Source organism: Elephas maximus, chromosome 1 (assembly GCF_024166365.1).
Source record: "Elephas maximus indicus isolate mEleMax1 chromosome 1, mEleMax1 primary haplotype, whole genome shotgun sequence".
NCBI classification, from domain to species: domain Eukaryota; kingdom Metazoa; phylum Chordata; class Mammalia; order Proboscidea; family Elephantidae; genus Elephas; species Elephas maximus.
In genome coordinates, this window is record NC_064819.1 from 175,686,447 (window position 1) to 175,705,993 (window position 19,547).

Sequence of the window (19,547 nt, forward strand, 5' to 3'; positions counted from 1 at the left end):
CCCAGAAACTAGCGTCTCACAGTCACTTTCTTATGCTTCACTAAGACGAAGTTGAGGGTTCAGTTTAAAGCTGCTTCACGTTCATGTTTATCTTTTTAAAGAAACAAAAGCAATAGAGAAGAAGCTGTATTACAGCGGAAAACAGCAGCCAGCGCCCCACCACCTCCTAGTGAGGAAGCTGTGTCCAGCAGTTCGGAGGATGACTCTGGGACTGACCGGGAAGATGAGGGCTCGGTGTCTCAGCGCTCCACTCCAGTGAAGATGACGGACACGGGGGACAGTGCCAAAGTGATCGAGGTGCGGGGGAGGGGAGCTTGTGCAGTCCAGCACGAGGCTCTGGAGATGGTCTTTAAGATTCTGTTTTCAGTCAGCCTGAGAGCAAGAAAATGCCACGTTATCTGACTCACAGCGTTTTGATGTGTGGGGTTTGAGGCACTACATAGGATGAATACATTTAGCATAGACATTATTGAAGATGGTTTCATTTTGAAATTAAACTGGGGTTTTTGCCCCATGTATAGTGTTGGATTTCTTGTCACTTCAGAATTTTTTAAGAGAATCTTGTCCTCTTTGAGCAGTCTGTCCTCTTGAGGTATTGTTCATTTATCCCCTTGCTCACGCATTGTGGGAACACAGGGTTTGGGCCTCACAGTCTTTGAATAGTCCCAGTGGGAAATTCATCTTTTTTGATTTGACGTACTAATATATTAAAGGGAAGTGAACAACAAAAGACCAAATCTAGCCTTGGGAAAATTTGATTTTTAGAAATAGCCGAAAGTCATTCAGAATTAGATATAGCAAATAAAATGTGATAATATAACAACTGAATCCATTATACCAGGAGCTGACAAACAGTGACTTTGGCCCAGGTCAGGCCTGCTGCTTGTTTTTTTGAATAAAGTTTTATTGGAACACAGCCATGTCTATTTGTTTACGTATTGCATATGGCTGATTTTACACTGTAACAGCATAGTTGAGTAGTTGCAACAGAGATGGTATGGCCCAAAAAGCTTATAATATTTGCTGTCCAGCCCTTTACAGAAGAAGTTTGCCAACTCTTGCACTATGCAAAAGCAGCTAGTAATTTTTTTTTTTTTTTTTGCCCTAAAATAAGCTATTTTCAGTGGAAATGGAAATCAGATTTTTTTTTTTTTTAACCATTACATGAGAAGTTTAATGAACAGGTTGAAGAAAAACTGTGATTGCTTTTATGGAAAAATTCATAGGTTCATTTTCTTCATCTTTGGAAATTATTAATGTGCTAGATGTCTAAAAATTCTTCCTGGTTTCTTTTTTTTTTTTTTTTCTTTTTAATCCCAGAATGTGGTCCAGCCCATGAAAGAGGTATATGGAATTAACCTCTCAGATGGCCTCTCAGAAGATGACCTCTCCATTTATTTAAGGTAAGGTTCTTTTCTGTAGAGAGTAAAGAAAAAATGCAAATTATTTATTACATTGACTTATATCTGATGTGACTTTTAAAAAATGGAAATACTGAATAATACAGAAGGAAATGAATTCTACTTGGAACATGCTCGTAGCATTTAGAAGTTCAGATTCCAAAACGCTGATTTCTATTCCGAGTTAAAGGGCCTGGTGCCTGAGACTCTGCACCCCAGTGACAAAAATTTATGATGCATACATTTTTAGTGCACATATTTAAGCTGCAAACTGAAGTACAAATACAGTGATCCCTGCATTAACGAATCCTCAGGATCAAGGTACCTTTTTACAGAATTAATCAGGGATAGAGAAGATCGAGGACAATGCATTCATTGTAGCTAAGGGGTGCCAGTGGGAGTGGTGGTTGAGGAAAAAAAAGAAAGCAGTGATATAAGGATGCTGGTTCAGAGTGCTATAGACCTTTATCAGGCAAATATAGCTGAAAGAAGGGTGTCCACCAAAAGGCTTCCCTTGAAATTCTAGAGATAATTTTGTGTGTACGTGAATTTTTCTGAGGAGAAGATTCATAGCACTTATGCTCAAAAGAATCCTTCACCCAGAAATCTTCAAGGACCTGACGAGACCACTGTAAACAATGTCACGTCATACAAGCATTCAGAGGGCTTAATTATTGCACGTGAGCACCAAAAAAACCAAACCAAACCCAGTGCCGTCGAGTCGATTCCGACTCATAGCGACGCTATAGGACAGAGGAGAACTGCTGCATAGAGTTTCCAAGGAGCGCCTGGTGGATTTGAACTGCCGACCCTTTGGTTAGCAGCCATAGCACTTAACCACTACACCACCAGGGTTTCCCATGTGAGTACAGTTCCACTTAATTCACAGAAGTTTGGCTTATGTAAATTCTATGATATAAAACAGTAACTTTCAGTTCTTTTTGGGGGGATGGTATTTCATTTGCAGAATCCATTGAACTAGGTATGGTCAGCTTTTTACTTCAAACTAATCAGATCTCTATAATATGTAAAGTATAAAATACACAACATTTTTTGACTGCAGGAGTAGCTTTCACTCTTGTGACTATGTATTACTGTCTTACCAGAAGCAACCTTAGTCACAGAATATAGAACTTTTCCAGAAGCAAATGTAGTTATTCAGAACTCAGCCACAGCCTTCTCACTCCTGGACACACAGACACACAGTTATTTATTCACTGCAGCAGTCAGAACTCTGAAGTTAAACTCTTCAGTATTTGAGACGGACATTTATAAACAATATGGTCAGGAAGAATGAATTTTGTAGGGTTAATGGCTGGATTGGCATTTCTCAAGCTGAAAGAACTGAAGAAAAAATTCAAGCCTCGAGTTGCAGTACTGAAGGATTCTATGGATAAAATATTGAATGACACAGGGAGCATTAAAAGAAGATAGAAGGAATGCACAGAGTCACTGTACCAAAAAGAATTGGTCGAAGTTCCACCATTTCAAAAGGTAGTATATGATCAGAAACCAATGGTACTGAAGGAAGAAGTCCAAGCTGCATTGTAGGCACTGTTGAAAAACAAGGCTCCAGGAATTGATGAAATCCCAATTGAGATGTTTCAACGAACAGATGTAGTGCTGGAAGCACTCACTCATCTATGCCAACAAATTTGGAAGACAGCTACCTGGCCAGCTGACTGGAAGAGATCCATATTTGTGCCCATTCCAAAGAAAGGTCATTCAACAGAATGCAGAAATTATCAAAAAAAATCATAAATATCACATGCAAGCAAAATTTTGCTGAAAATCATTCAAAAGCAATTACAGCAGTACATCAACAGGGAATTGCCAGAAATTTAGGCCACATTCAGAAGACGACGTGAAATGAAGGATATCTTGCTGATGTCAGATGGATCTTGGGTGAAAGCAGAGAATATCAGAAAGAAGTTTAACTGTGTTTTATTGACTATGCAAAGACATTCAACTGTGTGGACTGTAACAAATTATGGATAACATTGTGAAGAATGGGAATTCCAGAACACTTAATTGTGCTCATGAGGAACCTGTATAATCCGAGAACCTGGACTATAGAAGAAGAACACGACATCAGCGTTGGTGAAAGACTCCTTAACAACCTGTGATATGCAGATGACACAACCATGCTTGCTGAAAGTGGAGAGGACTTGAAATACTTACTGATGAAGATCAAAGATTACAACCTTCAGTACAGATTACACCTCAACATAAAGAAAACAAAAATCCTCACAACTGAACCAATAAGCAACATCATGATAAACAGAGAAAATATTGAAGTTGTCAAGAATTTTGTTTTACTTGGATCCACAATCAGCACCCATGGAAGCAGCAGTCATGAAATCAAAGGTCATATTCCATTGGGCAAATGTGCTGCAAAAGACCCTTTAAAATATTAAAAACCAAAGATTTCGCTTTAAGGACTAAGGTGTACCTGACCCAAGCCATGATGTTTTCACTTGCCTTTTTTTTTTTTTTCATATGTATGCGAAAGCGGGACAATGAATGGGGAGGAAGGAAGAAGAATTGATGCCTTTGAATTAAGGTATTGGGAATGAATATTGAATATACCATGGATTACCAGAAGAACAAACAAATTTGTGTTGTATGAAGTACAAACAGAATTCTCCTTGGAAGGGAGGATGGCGAGATTCCGTCTCACATACTTTGGACGTGTTATCATGAGGGACCAATCCCTGGAGAAAGATATGCTTGATAAAGTGAGGGTCACTGAAAGAGAGGAAGACTCTCAACAAGATGGACTGACGGCTGCAACAATGGGTTCAAACATAGCAACAACTGTGAGGGTGGCGCAGGACCAGGCAGGGTTTCGTTCTGTTGCACACAGGGTCGCTATGAGTCGAAACTGACTCAACAGCGCCTAACAACAACAATGGCTGGATGAAATCCCTGGGTGGTGCAAACCATTAAGTACTTGGGTACTAACCCAAAGGTTGGTAGTTTGAATCCACCCAGAGGTGTCTTGGAAGAAAGGCTTGTCAATCTGCCTTGAAACCTTATGGAGTACAGTCACAACCTTGAAACCCCATGGAGTACAGTTCTACTCTTCACACACAGGGTTGCCATAAGTCGCAGTTAACTCAATGGGCAATTGGTTTCTGATTTTTAATGACGGATGGGGCATTGGTGGTTCAGTGGTAGAATTCTTTCCTTCCGTGCAGAAGACTCGGGTTGGATTCTCAGCCATTGCACCTCGTGTGCACCCCTCTGTCAGTGGAGGCTGTGTGTTGCCATGATGCTGAACAGGTTTCATTGAAGCTTCTAGCCTAAAACAGACTAGGAAAAAAGGCCTGGTGATATACTTCTGAAAATCAGTCAGTGCAAACTCTATAAATCACAATGGTCCAATCAACAATCCATCATGGGGATAGTGCAGGACTGGGCGGCATTGTGTTTCATTGTGCATGGTGTTGCCATGAGTTGGGGGTTGACTTGACAACAGCTAACAACAGCAGCAAATGACTGGATAATATAACTTTGCTTATTGCAGGAAATGTGAATGTACATGCCAAGGACTGAAGCTTTGGCTCAAGTTAAGCAAAAAACAAAGTATCCCCTTTGGCTCTAGAATGTCTCTGAGGCCGTTTTCTAGTTCTCCCTTCTCAGGAAGGGAGGGAAATACCACGATACAGCCTTGTTCAGCCACAACATCCCTGGGAAGTGGACAGTCTGAAGATGGTGCAATGGCACATTGGTAGGGAAGGGATTGCAGCAGGGGAGGAAGAAATCCAGGTCCTGGAATAGGATTCTGTATTTGATATTCTGAATATCCTGTCATTTGTGTAACACTTTACAGGGTCCTTCCAAATGTATCATTTTATTTGATCTCTAAACAACCCTGAAGTAGATTGAAAAGATATTATTATCTCCCTTTAGAGATGAAGAGCACAGAAAGAGCCAGTCAGTCACATATCCAGTGCTTCTTGGATAGCTTGTGGTTTTAAATTTTGCTTTTCTGAAATAAGCATCATTGTCATTTGAAAGCTCGTGCCATTTTTCTAGGATCTACTGAATTTATTGCAAGTCGTTCCTTCTGTAACTTACTTTTATCCACTATCATTTGTAGATTTGTTCAGCTGGGGCAGAGTCAACATAAACAAGACAAGAGCGGCCAGCAGTATTGTTCCAAGTGCTCAGAGGGAGTTATAAAATTGTAAGTACTAAGTTAGAACTTTAAAAAAAAAAAAAAAGATCTTTGTATCCATTCACAAGTGCCTTTTTTAAAAAGCATTTTTAAGAAAAATATTCAATCTTGTCACCAAATTGGTGCAAGCACTAAAGCATCTCTTCATGGTATCTTATTAGAGGAAAACTGGGTAGCTGTGGAAGATGGGGAAGAGACTGGCAGCCTTGACTGTACTTGAAATGAGCCCTTTGGAAGTAGGATGGAATTGGTGGAGGCTTCCTCCCTGAACTCTGCCCTCCACTGGGGCAGAGGAGGTGAGGTCATAAAACAGCTCTGACCCTGGAGACAGGCTCTTCCAATTCCACACAAGACCCTTGCGGGCAGGAGTGACTCTGCTCTTCTAGCTTTATATCCCCACTGGTTCTAATAACTTGTTATAAGTTAAACAGGTGCTCAGTAAATTCTTAAATAAATTCTTAAATAAACAGGCCTGAATCACAGCTCTGCTACTTCCTTGTGTTTTTGTTTGTTTTTTACCTTGAGCAAGTAACTTAAGTGCTGTGTGGCTCAGTTTCCTCATCTGCAAAATGGAATAACAGTACATAATTTATAGGAGAGTGGTGAAACTTAAATGAAATTATGCATACAGATTTGTTAGAGCAGTGTCTATGATAAGTTCTTAATAGGTGGTGAGCATCACCGTCATCATATTCATTATTATTCTTGGCTTGTTGAGAAGAAGCAAAGCAAAGAGTTGTGACCAGGAGAGGCTTCCTAATGCCATATGCCCAAACCAAACCCATTGCCACTGAGTCAATTCCAACTCATAGCGACCCTATAGGACAGAGTAGAACTGCCCCATAGGGTTTCCAAGGAGTGGCTGGTGGATATGAACTGCCAGTTTTTTGGTTAGTAGCCATAGCTCTTAAGCATTGTACCACCAGGGCTCCCATATGCCCAGCTGACTTTATTCCAGAAAATGGGTCACTGTGGAGATTAAACAAGGTTGAATATGTGAGGCATCTAGCTTAGTCTCTGGCGTGTGGTTGACAGTAAATGTTCTCCTCCTTTTCTTAGACCAAGTTTTATCTGTTTGTTCAATAAATTATTCATTTGATAGGTACTGGCCTAACTCCTCTGTGTCCTATATCTTCACAGTTCCTGATTGACAGTTAGGAGGTTGTTAGAGTAATCCAGGCAAAGCCTGGTGCCTTAGAGAGCAGTGACTGTAAGGCTGTTGCAAATGGGACATGCGTGAGACATATTTAGGAGGTAAAATAGACAGAATTTGGATACAGACTCATCACGGAGGAGGAGGAAGAAGGAGTTATCCAGGATGACCCTTAGGTTTTTGGTTTGTGTAAAAGGCTTGACTACCTGATTCATTCATTCATTCAGGAGGTAAGCATTGAATACCATTCATAGCTGCCATTTATTGAGCTAAGGATCACTGCAGATACAGCTGGTTTGTTTTTACAGTAACATCAAACTGGAGGAGTTTAGGAGGTAATTGAATCAGCTGATCTGGAACTCAGAAGAGAGCCCAGACTGTAGGTTAAACCCAGTGCCATCGAGTCGATTCCAACTCATAGTGACCCTATAGGACAGAGCAGAACTGCCCCATAGAGTTTCCAAGAAGCATACAGGTTAATGTAATTAAAGTCATTGGTTAAGGATGATACCACCTAGGAAGAGAGAATAGACTGAGAAAGGGTCCACAGCTGAGTGTCGAGGGGGCCTGGGTCTAATGGCTGGGAGCAGAGAAAGTGAAACCTAAAAGGGAGACAAAGTGATAGAAAAACTAGACAGTGTTTTATCATAGCCTCCAAAAGGGCTGTTTATCCCTTTTTCCTCTTCCCTGTCCCTTTTATCCCCCCTCTTTTTTTTTTTTAAGCATATTAACTCTTATTAATTTAGAAACAACTTTTCTTTCTTATGGCTTATTAACATATGGAAGTATGGGCTCCCAAATGAATTGAAATACATGTGGCCAAACAAGGAAAATACTTATGTGTTAGTAAAAAATAAGAGACTTTTATTATATTATACAAATTGTATTACATCATTAAAATTTTGTAGTAAACTTATAACAAGAGAACTCTCAAAATGAATATAGCATACAAAGTAAAATAACGTTTTCCCTTGTTTTCTTCAACATTGTGTCTACTTTGATCTGTAATGGGTCTTCCAGTTATTACTTTCATATTCTTTTTCTTAAAATATTTAGTATTTGCTTTTCTTAGCCCTAGGACAGATAAAAACCATGTGGATCTAGAATTTTTTTTAACCTTTCCACTTAACTAGTAAAGACTCTAACATGAGTGTGTTTTTGCACCACATCTTTAGCAGGATAACAAAGAGCTTGGTAGGCTCGGCATTATGTTGTCATGGCAACTGCCCATGAGTTTTGTGTGTGTGTGTGTGTGTGTGTGTGTGTGTATTTTACACTGGAACTCTGTAACCAGGTTCTTAAAATGTCAACTATTCATTTTTAGATTACTGAAGCTATGCCAAAACCAAGAGAAATTAGATTTGCATGAGATTCTTGAAATGCTCATCTTGTTATATTTTAGATTCTAGTATATTTAAAAATGGTAATAAGTTTATTTTAAGCTCCAATACATATGTATCTGCTCATCTCTGAATAGTTCATAATCTTCCCAATTTTTCTTTAAATTTTGAGGCAAAATCAGTTTTCCTTTTCTACATATGAGGTATATAAATTGCCAAATGAAAAAAAATATTGACAGTAAATAACTGGCAAAGAGCCAGTGGAGCAGGGACTCCCTAAAGGTGGGGGGCAGTGACCACGAGGGTCCTGGACACTTTCAGTTAAGGTCTTGCAGGACATTTCATAGAAGTAATACACCGTCAGCCCAAACACCCAAAGCTGTGTTGTGCCTGAGCAGACCCTCCCTTTGACTTATACTTCTCCCTGAGTGTGTGGGTGGTGATCAGGAAGGAATGACATCACAAGTATCTGCTGAGCTCTTGGCATGTGATGAGCACTTTCCAATGTACTTTGTTGTTATTGGATGATGTTCTGTTGATTTCAACTCATTGCAGCCCCATGTGACAGAGTAGAACAGCCCGTAGGGTTTTTTTAGGCAGTAATCTTTTCGGGAGCAGATCACTAGGTCTTTCCTCCACGATGGTGCTGGGTAGGTTTGAACCACCAACCTTATGGTTAGCAGCCAAGCATTTAACCATTGTGCCACCAGGGCTCCTTCTCCTTAATACCTTAACCTGTGTTAACTCACTTCTCACAATATCTATGAAGTAGATATTATCATCACCTCCATCTTACTGAGGGGGATACCGAAGCACAGAGAAGTTATATAATTTGCCCAAGGTCACACAGCTAACAAGTGGAGGAGCCGGGATTCAAACCCAGATTAGCTCTAGAGTCCATGCTCTGCGCCACTAAACTATAAATGCCCAATATTACCGGCAGCTTCTGTAGCCACTGTGGTAAAAATACTGAGTTATTAGCATTAACAACCCTCACTTTGGTCCTCTGCTGTGAACTAGATTTGTAGACACCTCTGCCTACAGGCTTAATGTTGCTGCTCTGTTGGTCTTGAATTTTTTTTTTTCTTTTAATATTTGAAGAGACTGTACCTGTATTCTTTTCCCAGTCCTCAACGCATTGTCCTTATGTAGATGTACTTGTGCTTCCGGGGCAAGCATACTTTGCTGGGCTGATTTGGTAACATGAAATAGAGACCGTTTAGCCATCATCGGAACAGTGCTCTTGGTAGGGTTATTGCTATCCTACTGGGTTAGAAGCTTCTAGAGAGCAGCCTACCTCTGTGTCCCCTGCAACCCCCAGAATAGTACTTTAAATAGAGTGGACAGTAAATATTTGTTGAAATGTACTGAACCCCTCCTCTCCCTCCCCGTTACTAATAAATAAGGTCTGTATAGGCCCCCTGAGCACCCCTAGAAACCCAGCTAACCCAAATCTCTGATGGCTTTCAGCCACCTTCCGGGAGTAGTTTTGCACCTTTTTTTCCCATCCTTGAACATTTGGTTAGTTCTTCCCCTATTTGGTTTCTTGCTAGTAAGCCCTCTCCCCTCTCCTGTTGCTTTGTTTCCCTACTGACTTCTAAAAGACTAAAGTGAGCACACCAACTTTCTAGTGTTTTTTTCTTTATCCCTCCTTATAGTTTCCACTCGTACCCATGACCAAATCCAGGGTGAGAAGGGCCAGAGTAGAAGGATTTGTGTGCTGGGCAGCGGGGTGCCATGGGGCCAGGCAGTGATTCATTGTGTCTGTGCAGGACCAGCGTGTCCTCATTTTAGGTTTACACTCCTACCTGTTCTCTGGGAGTTTTAAAAAAGCAACTAATGCCAATCAGTGGTGGGTTAAAAACAACATAAGCACAAACATTATTAGTGCCTGCTATTCTGTGGCTCACCTATTCCAAGAATATGTCTCAGGCATTTAAAAACTACCTCTAAGAAATGGTTCAAAATATAATACATAGAGTATAGATAAATATTTTTTTAACTTAGGATTCTTCCAACACGGGATAAACTGAAATATAAATCAAGTAAATAAGTGTGTTTACTGTTTGGGGACCAGGAGGTTGATTTATTCAATAAGTACATCTTGTAATAAGCAGTATTTACTGGTCTTAGCATAAAGGCCCTTCCCTATGGGCTTCTGCCAGGGGGAGAGTCAGAAAAACCAGACCAGTTGCTCCTCAAATCGATTCCAACTCATGACATTCCTATATGTGTCAGAGTAGAACTGTATCCATAGGGTTTTCAATGGCTGATTTTTTGCAAGTAGATTGCCAGGCCTTTCTTCCAAGGTGGCTCTGGGTGGACTCGAACCTCTAACCTTTTGGTTAGCGGCTGAAGGAGTTAACTCTTCACACTGCCCAGGGACTCCTCTGCTAGGGGAAGTGTTTCACAAATCAGAGAAGGATGCTCTTAGGGAGTGTAACAGCACTTTTCCAGGCTGATGAGAGAGCATGACAGTGGCCATAAGTAACTCAGCTTCATTTACTTTTCATGATATAATTTTCAATAATGTGTTTCCTATATGCAGGTCACCGCACCCCCTCCCCCCATTGATTTCATCTAGTCCTCTGTAGATAATGGTCTGGTCTCTGCGCTGCAGGCTAAGTAAGTGTTTCTATTTTAATGAGCAGCTCTTGTTATCTTTCCCAAACACCTAGAGTCCAGTCTTTATAGGTTTAAGGATTAGATTAGATGGGAGGCAGTGAGCAATGATTAATCAGCTAATTCGCTCTGTAGGCGGAAGACAATAGGTGATAACAAGTCGGTCAGCCCTCAGCTCAAGGAAACAATGTAACCTCTTTCCTTGCCCAGAAATTACCATGACAGCCTTTCTTCCTCTTTATTCTGGCCTTTACTTTTTTCTCTCTTTTTCTTTAATCCTCTCTGACTTTTCCTGTATACTTTTTCTATTCCTAGTTATCACTTTTTATCCCTCCCCTCCATATCTTCTACTTTTACTTTCCTTTCCTCCGTTTCCCTCTTTCTCCTCTCCATCTTTTGTCCATCCCCATGCCAGGGTATTTTAAGATTTTTTTTCCCCTAAGTACAGTAATCCCTCCCAAACACAAGTTCCCTTCATGTATTCTAGTATAGTGCTTTTCAGGCTGTAATTCTTGACCCATTAATGGGTTCTTGACACTAAGTTAGTAGGACTCCAAACAATGAAATGAAATGGAACAGAGCTCAATGGTATAGAAAATGCCAGTGCATGGCACACAGTATGGTTAAGTATGGTCTCATGAAACTTGTTTCTAGGCATCAGTACAGCATGTGTGTACTGGTTTGCCATACAAAGTACATTTCTCAGTGTGGGTAACAATCACAGCTTGGATTTACTTGAATGCACCTTTTCTGGAACCACATGAATTAAAAAAACAGCGCTATTCATGGCGTCTAGGCACTTGGTAAATGTTGAATAAATGAAAAGTATGTGTGAGTGATTCCTGTTGGGGATCATTAGACAAAGAGAAGAAGAGGTCAAGAAAAGAAGAGAGGACTTTTTGTGGTCTATCAATAGTAGAAATAAAATAAATCCAGGCCTTGGAAAATATACTCCTGATACTCAGTGAATTGGGAGCTGGAATGAGTGTGTGAGGGACATGGGAGCAGGACTCTACAGCTGAAAGTAAAAAATGGAAAAGCCTGTCAAACAAACATCGTTTCTTTGAATAGTGTCTGCATGCTATGTTAAACAAGATTAATTTATTGAAACAAGGTGAATTTGTTGAAAATTTGAGGGGCAAATATCCATCATGCAACAGTTTCTAGCATGCGTGGAATAATAAACAGAAATTTAATTGTAGGTATTTATGTTACTAATTTAAGGTATCTAAATTGACATTGATATTCCTTTTATTTACTGTATTGACGTCTCATTTTAGTGACTACAAACATGCCATTTATAGCCACTTTCACGGGTTCACATAAGATCTTAAGTACACCTTAATAAGGGTTTTTTGTTTGTTTGTTTTTAGGAACATAGCTCTTCTATAAGGTACGGTGTGCAGTACTCCAGATGTCATTAAACAACACATATTTATTGAATGCTCACTATGTAGGTGCTTGCGTTGTTGCAAGTACGTTGTTGGGTGAGACACAGTCCCTGCCTCTAAGGCTTTACTTTACTATTAGTGGGGAGATTGACAAGTGGGTCAGTGATTACAGCAGGTGGTGTTAACGTGTTAGCAGAGGAGGCTGTGGGAGTACATGGAATTCCTGGGTAGAGATTTCTGGGCAAGCTTAGCCTCTGGCTGAGTTCAAGGGAAGGATGGAGTTATCTAGACAAAGAAGGCAAAGAGGCTTAGGACAGAGACTCTAGACCACACACTGCTTTTGGAGACCTATAAGTAATTCTGTGTACCATCGACTCGAAGTCAATGGGCAATGTAAGGAGAAATGTCCCTGAGTGGTGCAAATGGTTAACACACTCAGCTGTTCACCAAAAGGCTGGAAGTTAGAGTCTACCTCGAGGTGCCTTAGAAGAAAAGCCTGGCAGTCTACTTCTGAAAAATCAGCCATTGAAAACCCCACGGAGCTCAGTTCTACTCTGACCCACGTGAGCTTGCCATGAGTCAGAATCAACTCTCTGGCAACTGGTAATACAAAGGGATAATCAACAGATAGGAGACACAGATAGATCGGACAAGACCAGAAGGAGCCTTACATACTGAGAAAGGGAGCTTGACACTTATTGTTTTAATCAGGGGGATGATAGGCTTATATTTGCATTTTAAAATGGTCACTCTGGAAATAGCATGGAGAATGGATTAGAAGTGGGGAGCTAACCAACCTATCTGTTGGAAACATCAGGACAAGAAAATGATTAGAGTCTGCTATTGGCAGTTGAAATATAAAGGTAGAATCCGTAAAGATTCCGTAATGGATTGGGTGTGGGGGACATGTACAAGGCCAGGGGTTTTCTGGCTTGACTAGATATGGCGGTAAGTCACCAGGATAGGAAATACAGAACAAACGGAAAGTTTAGGGGCTAAGATGGTAGTTTGTGACAAAAAGAGGACATCTGAATGGTACGTGTGGAGCTCAAGAGGATTTAGATTCAAGGAATTGCATAATTTAGTGTTTTCCAGCTCTTGATTTAAAAGCAAGTAAGTTAAATTTCTTCACTTTCTCGAAGGAGGTCCAAGTTAAATAGAGCCTTATGTGTGCTTTTTAAATTTTTAAACGGTCAGATTAAAGCAGGGGGGACCCTTCAATTGCTGATAGGGATGATGAATTGGTTTAAGATGTATTTTAGCCCATAGAACTCTGTGTTAGTGTTCATATGAGCAAGCAAGGTTAATCCTGGGGAAGCAGATTTGGATATCTGGTATGGCCATGTGAGGGCTATTACTCATTGGTTTTCTTAGCTCAGGATACAAGAATCGTATTTTGTAACTCTTTAACCTTATGTTATTAGTTTACCAAATTATCACTCGTTTTGTGTATGCAAGGTGGGTGGGATGCTTTTTGGCAGATGAATTAGTGAGCTTTGTGTTATGTCACTGTGGCTTCCTGGTAACTATTTTTTTTGCCCAATGACAGTGTGTGCCCAGGTAGAATGTATTCACTGCCCTTGTCTTCTGTGAGCATAGATTAGAAGTCTTTTCAGTTAAGATACATTTTTGGTTGAAATACAAAGAAAAAAAGATTTCAATTTCATATTTAAATATAGCTACACTCTATGTATGACTCAGAACTCCTTGGGGCTTTTACAAATGGTTTTAAAAATAAAGTACAAACCCCATTAAGTCTTAATTGTGTTTGAAATTCATCAACAGGCACTAATAGTTTTTTAGTGTTATATAACCAATTTTCCATGTTTAATATTTTAATATTATTACTCATTTTCTTTATGATCTTATGAAGAAATTTGAGGAATGATACCATGGAAACTAAATATATTTTCATAATTAAAGCCTATTCATATTTTATTAACATTCTTTTAAAATCTTCCCAATTTTGTGAGAAAGTCCTTGGTAAATGGATCCCACTATGTGATTATTTTTAATCTAAAATGAATCTAAAAAGACTGGGAGTTACTGGAGGGCAAGACTTACCTGTCTTTGCTATATACCAGGTATCATGCCAGGTAGCATGGTAAAAAGTAAGCAATAAATTGATTATGAATGAATAATACCTGACATACATTGGTTTTAGCTCTTTTAGAAAATATTATACAAAAATTGTGAAGAAGAATTGCCAAGGTTAACAAATTGAAGCAAATGGCAAGACAAATGACAAGTATTTATAGGTTTTTATTTCATTGTAGTTTATGTTCAGTTTTAGATGTAGCAACTCAGAGTTCTTGGCAAACATCTCATGATTTTCTCAATTGATAAATTATTACTGTCATTATGAGTTGAAGTCTACATCAGTAGGACTGGTTAAAATAGGACCATGATTTTCTGATTTCTAGTTTCTTTCTGCTACCAAATTAATGCAACTGTTGATAAGAGAACCGCCCCTCCAACCACCACCACCCCCCCATATATTTAACTAGCTCTTGGAATCCCTTGGAACACTGGTGGCACAGTGGTTAATAGCCTACAGCTCCTAACCAAAAGTTCAGCAGTTTGAATCCACCAGCTGCCTCTTGGAAACCCTATGGGGCAGTTCTACTTTGTCCTATAGGGTTGCTGTGAGTCAGAATCAACTCGACAGCAGTGGATTTGGTTTTAGGTTTGGAATCCCTTGATCAACATGCCTAGAATAGAACTATGATTTCTGAATTTCCACTTCCTTGTTGTTTCCAAATTCTTGAAGTTCTATAAGATTTCCTTAGTTTCTATATTTAACTTATTCTTAGAACCCTGATTTAAAAACATTGGTTTGATCTCAATTGGGAAAAGTAAACATTTTTATAAATCTTCCTTCTCAAACCCACTTTCCATTAGCTTGCAAAGGCATTCTTTGTAGGACAGTTTACACCCGTTAGTAAAAGACCACAGTAGTTATTCTGTGTGTGTGATGTCACCAAAACACTAATTAAACCCAGAACGTCTGAATAAAATATATTCTGTCTGTATTCAGAAGAAAAAAGGGATTGGGACTATCTTGACTTTCTTAGCCATTTTTTAAAATGATTATTTATAATTGTGTTAGATGTTCATTCCAAACCCATTGCTGTGGAGTTGATTCCAACTCATAACAACAGAGTAGGGTTTCCGAGGCTGAAATCTTTATGGGAGCAGACTGCCACATCTTCTTCCCGCTGACCTTTCGGTTGGCAGCCGAGTGCATTAACCATTGTGTCACCAGGGCTGTTCCTCTATGGTAGTGGGTTCCAGTTTTCTGGTCACATGAGAATATCTTGGGAAGCTAATTTGAAAATAGAAATCTCAAAGCAAACAAAAATCAAACAACAATAAAAACAGGGAACAACCAGTGTCCCTAAAGGTGGTTAAATAGATTATGGAGAGGCACTTAATTTTCATTTTGGACTTTCGGTTACTGTTTAAATTTTGTACATGTAACATATGGAGTTACCATGAGTCAGAATTGATGCCAGGGCAACTACCAACAACAACAGCACCATACTTTTCTTTACATTAAAGATACTAACAGATTATGGGTCATGTTTTGTTTTCTTCTTTACCATTTTCTGTGTTAAAAACATAATTAGTATTGTCATTTTAAAACAAGGAATACAAAACACAGAATTTACACTCCTATTGCTGAAGATTCTGGTTCACAACATCTGAAGTAAAGCCTGGAAATCTGTATTTTATAAAGTTCTCCATTTGAATGTAATCCTCAGCCAGGATGGGGATCCACTACTCCGTTGAATCCTTTCTAGGAGTCCCTTCAGCAGCTGTTGGAACATCTACTGGACAGGTTACCCATCACAGACTAATGCTGACAGAAATGAGGCCTCATGAGTGTCTTTCTGAAAACTCAGGATAGTTCAGTTTTGTTTTGATGGCTCATGATACTACTGATACCACCTTCCAAAGGACAGTTTTTTTTCCTGATTCTTACGGTTAGTAAAGTGAAAGAAAACTCTGAAAAGTACTCCTCAACACTGTCAAGGTCATCAGAAGCAAAGAAAAGTCTGAGAAACTATCACAGCCAAGAGGAACCTAAGGAGACATGATGACTAAATGCAATGTGGTCTCCTGGCTGGGGCCCTGGAACTAAGGAAATCTGAATAAACTATGGACTTTTGTTAACAATAATGTATCAATATTGGTTCATTAATTGTAACAAATGTACTGATGGAAGATGTTGAAAATAGGAGAAACTGAATGTGGGGGATATGGGAACTCTGCTCTCTCTTTGCAATAATTCTGTCAATCTAAAGCAGTTATAAAATACAAAGTTTATTTAAAAAGCTATAGGTTGGTTACAAGAGATGTCATGACATGACATGGCAAACTCAATGATAAAATTTTATAAATAATCAGGAAAAGGTGAGAACATCACATGGGTGTGAAGAATATAAGTAGGGCATCATCACTTCTATGTGGGAGATAAGACACAAGGCTATTACTCCAGTCACTTGGTTGAGTTTCTGGAAGTAACAGGCCCAGTCACCTGAGAGTCTGGGTGCCTGCTCCTAGCTAAAAGCAAGAGAGCTGGATCTGACTGTGCTTTACTCATGGCCAGACTTGATGGCATCTAACAACAGCAGCAACAGCAGCTGTGTGGTCAGGGTTCAGTTGCAGAAAACATAATCCACTCTAGCTACACTAAACAGAAAGTAATTTATTATACGATTTTAAGTGGGTTTCAGAATCACTAGGAGGGCTGAAGAAGCAGACTCTACACCAAGCTTGCAGAAATGACTCCAAAAATCATATGGCAAACCATCAGAGTAGCTGCTGCATCTGCCTTGATCGAGAAACTGTCATAGCAGCTACTGGCACCAAAACCAGCCACCTCAGCTATTATCAGGAAGCCACCAAATCAAAAAACCACCACTATAGTAGCCAATTTGAGAACATGCTACCTCTGCCACAGTCTGCAAAATGGATACCTCTCTGCGCATGACTCAGTTCAAACTCAAAGCCTCATGTAAGTACAAGTGGTTGCAAGAAATGAAATCACATTTTGAACTCTACTTTCAAGGAAGTCTGGGAAATTTGTCTTTGATTTTCAGCCTCTGCACACTAGAAGGTGGATTCAGGTAGATATTGAGGAATTTAGTCTATGGTATCTGCTACATTCTGCCCCTCTAGCTACCCAGTTATCTATGCATACTCTTCTTCCTATAAATAGAACCCAGTCCCTCCTCCTTAAATTACTGCATCCCACTCAAAGGCCAGGATCTCTGGGTTATGTGCAAATCTCTTCATCAGGTCCAAATGAGGCTTCTTGTGACCTGCTGTTGTTGTTGTATGCCGTCAAATCTATTCTGATTCATAGCAACCCTATAAAACAGAGTAAAATCACCCCCTAGGGTTTCCTAGGCTGTAATCTTTACAGGAGCAGATCACCTGGTGGGTTCAAACTGCTGACCTTTTGGTTAACAGCTGAATACTTAACCATTGAGCCACTAGGGCTCCTTCTCTTGTGATCTAGTGACCTGTAAACTAAAAGACTACCTCTCTGCTCCCAATATATAATGGCGGAAAAGGAAAATCAAAACCGTTATTCAGAAAGGTAGTTTCTGGGAAACACAGAACCGTTGTCTGTAGGTGTTCTAGGCAAGAATGGTTTACCTGCTTGGATAGTGGAGTAAATTTCTTGGGTAGCCATCCGCACACATACAGTGGCCCAGTAGCAGTGGGAATCCCTAGTGCCTGCATTGTAGTCTTGAAATACCAGTTCCTCACTAATAGGAATGAGAGCTTCTTGGAGAATTGACTGGTTTCAGGTTTTGTTCAGGAAATGTACAAAATGAACCTGGAACATCGTGTGAATCAAGATAGCAAGAAACCTATCTAGGATTACTAGGGTCATATCAGAAACTCAGGAACAAACTTAAAGAGGCTCCCACTGGACATAGAGAGGACAATTTGAACATTATTATGATTGTAGCAGATTGGAACTCATAGAATATGTCTAAATCCACTAATTTGGGATTTTTTTTTTTTAATTGGTCATTTTTAAAGGATAGTAGGGAACCAATTCATTATCTGGAAAACTGACAAATGAGGGGAAGGAATCAATCATATGATTCTTTGAATCATATGAACTGTACCAGTGAGTAACCAAATCAGAGATGAGGAAAAGCACAAAATTATCCCAGCTAATTTAAAAAAAAGATGAGATGGTTATCATTTGGCAATCTCCAGTGAATTAATGGATCCAGATATTGAGCATCAGTGGCTATTAACATCAAAAAAGATGAACAGCTAGATAGGATGGCTCTCCTGATGAAACAACACACCACAACCCATAGTCTTGCCAATGGGATTGAAGCAGAGTCTCATCAAGCTTCTACATCCAACTGCTAACTTGCAGGAAATATAAAAGACAAAGGAACATTTTGAACTGCATAATGAATATCCAATCAGCAAAATCCAAACTGAGGGAATATCTACAACCTGGACACTTCAACAATTAAATGCTAAGGAAAAGAAAGGAAAGAGGACCTGTAAATTAAGAGGCATATCAAATGGGCTAGACTAAACTATGGAGCTGAAAGAACTGAGGAAAAAATTTAAGCCGCAAGTTGCAGTAGTGAAGGATTCTATAGGGAAATTATTAAACGATGCAGGAAACGTCAAAAGAAGGTGGAAGTTATTGTACCAAAAAGAATTAGTCGATGTTCAACCATTTCAAGAGGTAGCATATGATCAGGAACCCATGGTACTAAAGGAAGAAGTCCAAGCTGCTCTGAAGGCATTGGCAAAAAACAAGGCTCTAGGAATTGATGGAATATCAGTTGAGATGTTTCAACAAACAGATGCAGTGCTGGAGGTGCTCACTCGTCTATGCCAAGAAATATGGAAGACAGCTTCCTGGCCAACTGACTGGAAGAGATCCATATTTATGCCTATTCCCAGGAAGGGTGATCCAACCGAAAGTGGAAATTATAGAACAATATCATTAATATCACACACAAGCAAAATTTTCCTGAAGATCATTCAAAAATGGCTGCAGCAGTATATTGACAGGGAACTGCCAGAAATTCAGGCCGGTTTCAGAAGAGGACGTGGAACCAGGGATATCATTGCTGATGTCAGATGGATCCTGGCTGAAAGCAGAGAATACCAGAAGGATGTTTACCTGTGTTTTATTGACTATGCAGAGGCATTCGACTGTGTGGATCATGACAAATTATGGATAACATTGCAAAGAATGAGAATTCCAGAACACTTAATTGTGCTCATGAGGAATCTTTACGTAGACCAAGAGGCAGTTGTTTGGACAGAACGAGGGGGTACTGAGTGGTTTAAAATCAGGAAAGGTGTGCCTCAGGGTTGTATTCCTTCACCATACCTCTTCAATCTGTATGCTGAGCAAATAATCTGAGAAGCTAGACTATATGAAAAAGAACAGGGCAT

The 19,547-nt window shown here is 39.7% G+C and overlaps 1 protein-coding gene across 2 annotated transcripts in view; it reads left to right on the top strand.

The window, feature by feature from the left end:
• FIG4 (FIG4 phosphoinositide 5-phosphatase) overlaps positions 1 to 19,547 on the top strand; it is a 145,777-nt gene that overhangs the window by 111,303 nt on the left and 14,927 nt on the right. For both annotated transcript variants that reach the window (XM_049898672.1, XM_049898680.1), the window contains 3 exons: positions 102 to 297; positions 1,321 to 1,403; positions 5,506 to 5,592. In XM_049898672.1, the coding sequence (XP_049754629.1) occupies positions 102 to 297; positions 1,321 to 1,403; positions 5,506 to 5,592 (366 nt within the window). The remainder of the gene's footprint in view (positions 1 to 101; positions 298 to 1,320; positions 1,404 to 5,505; positions 5,593 to 19,547) is intronic.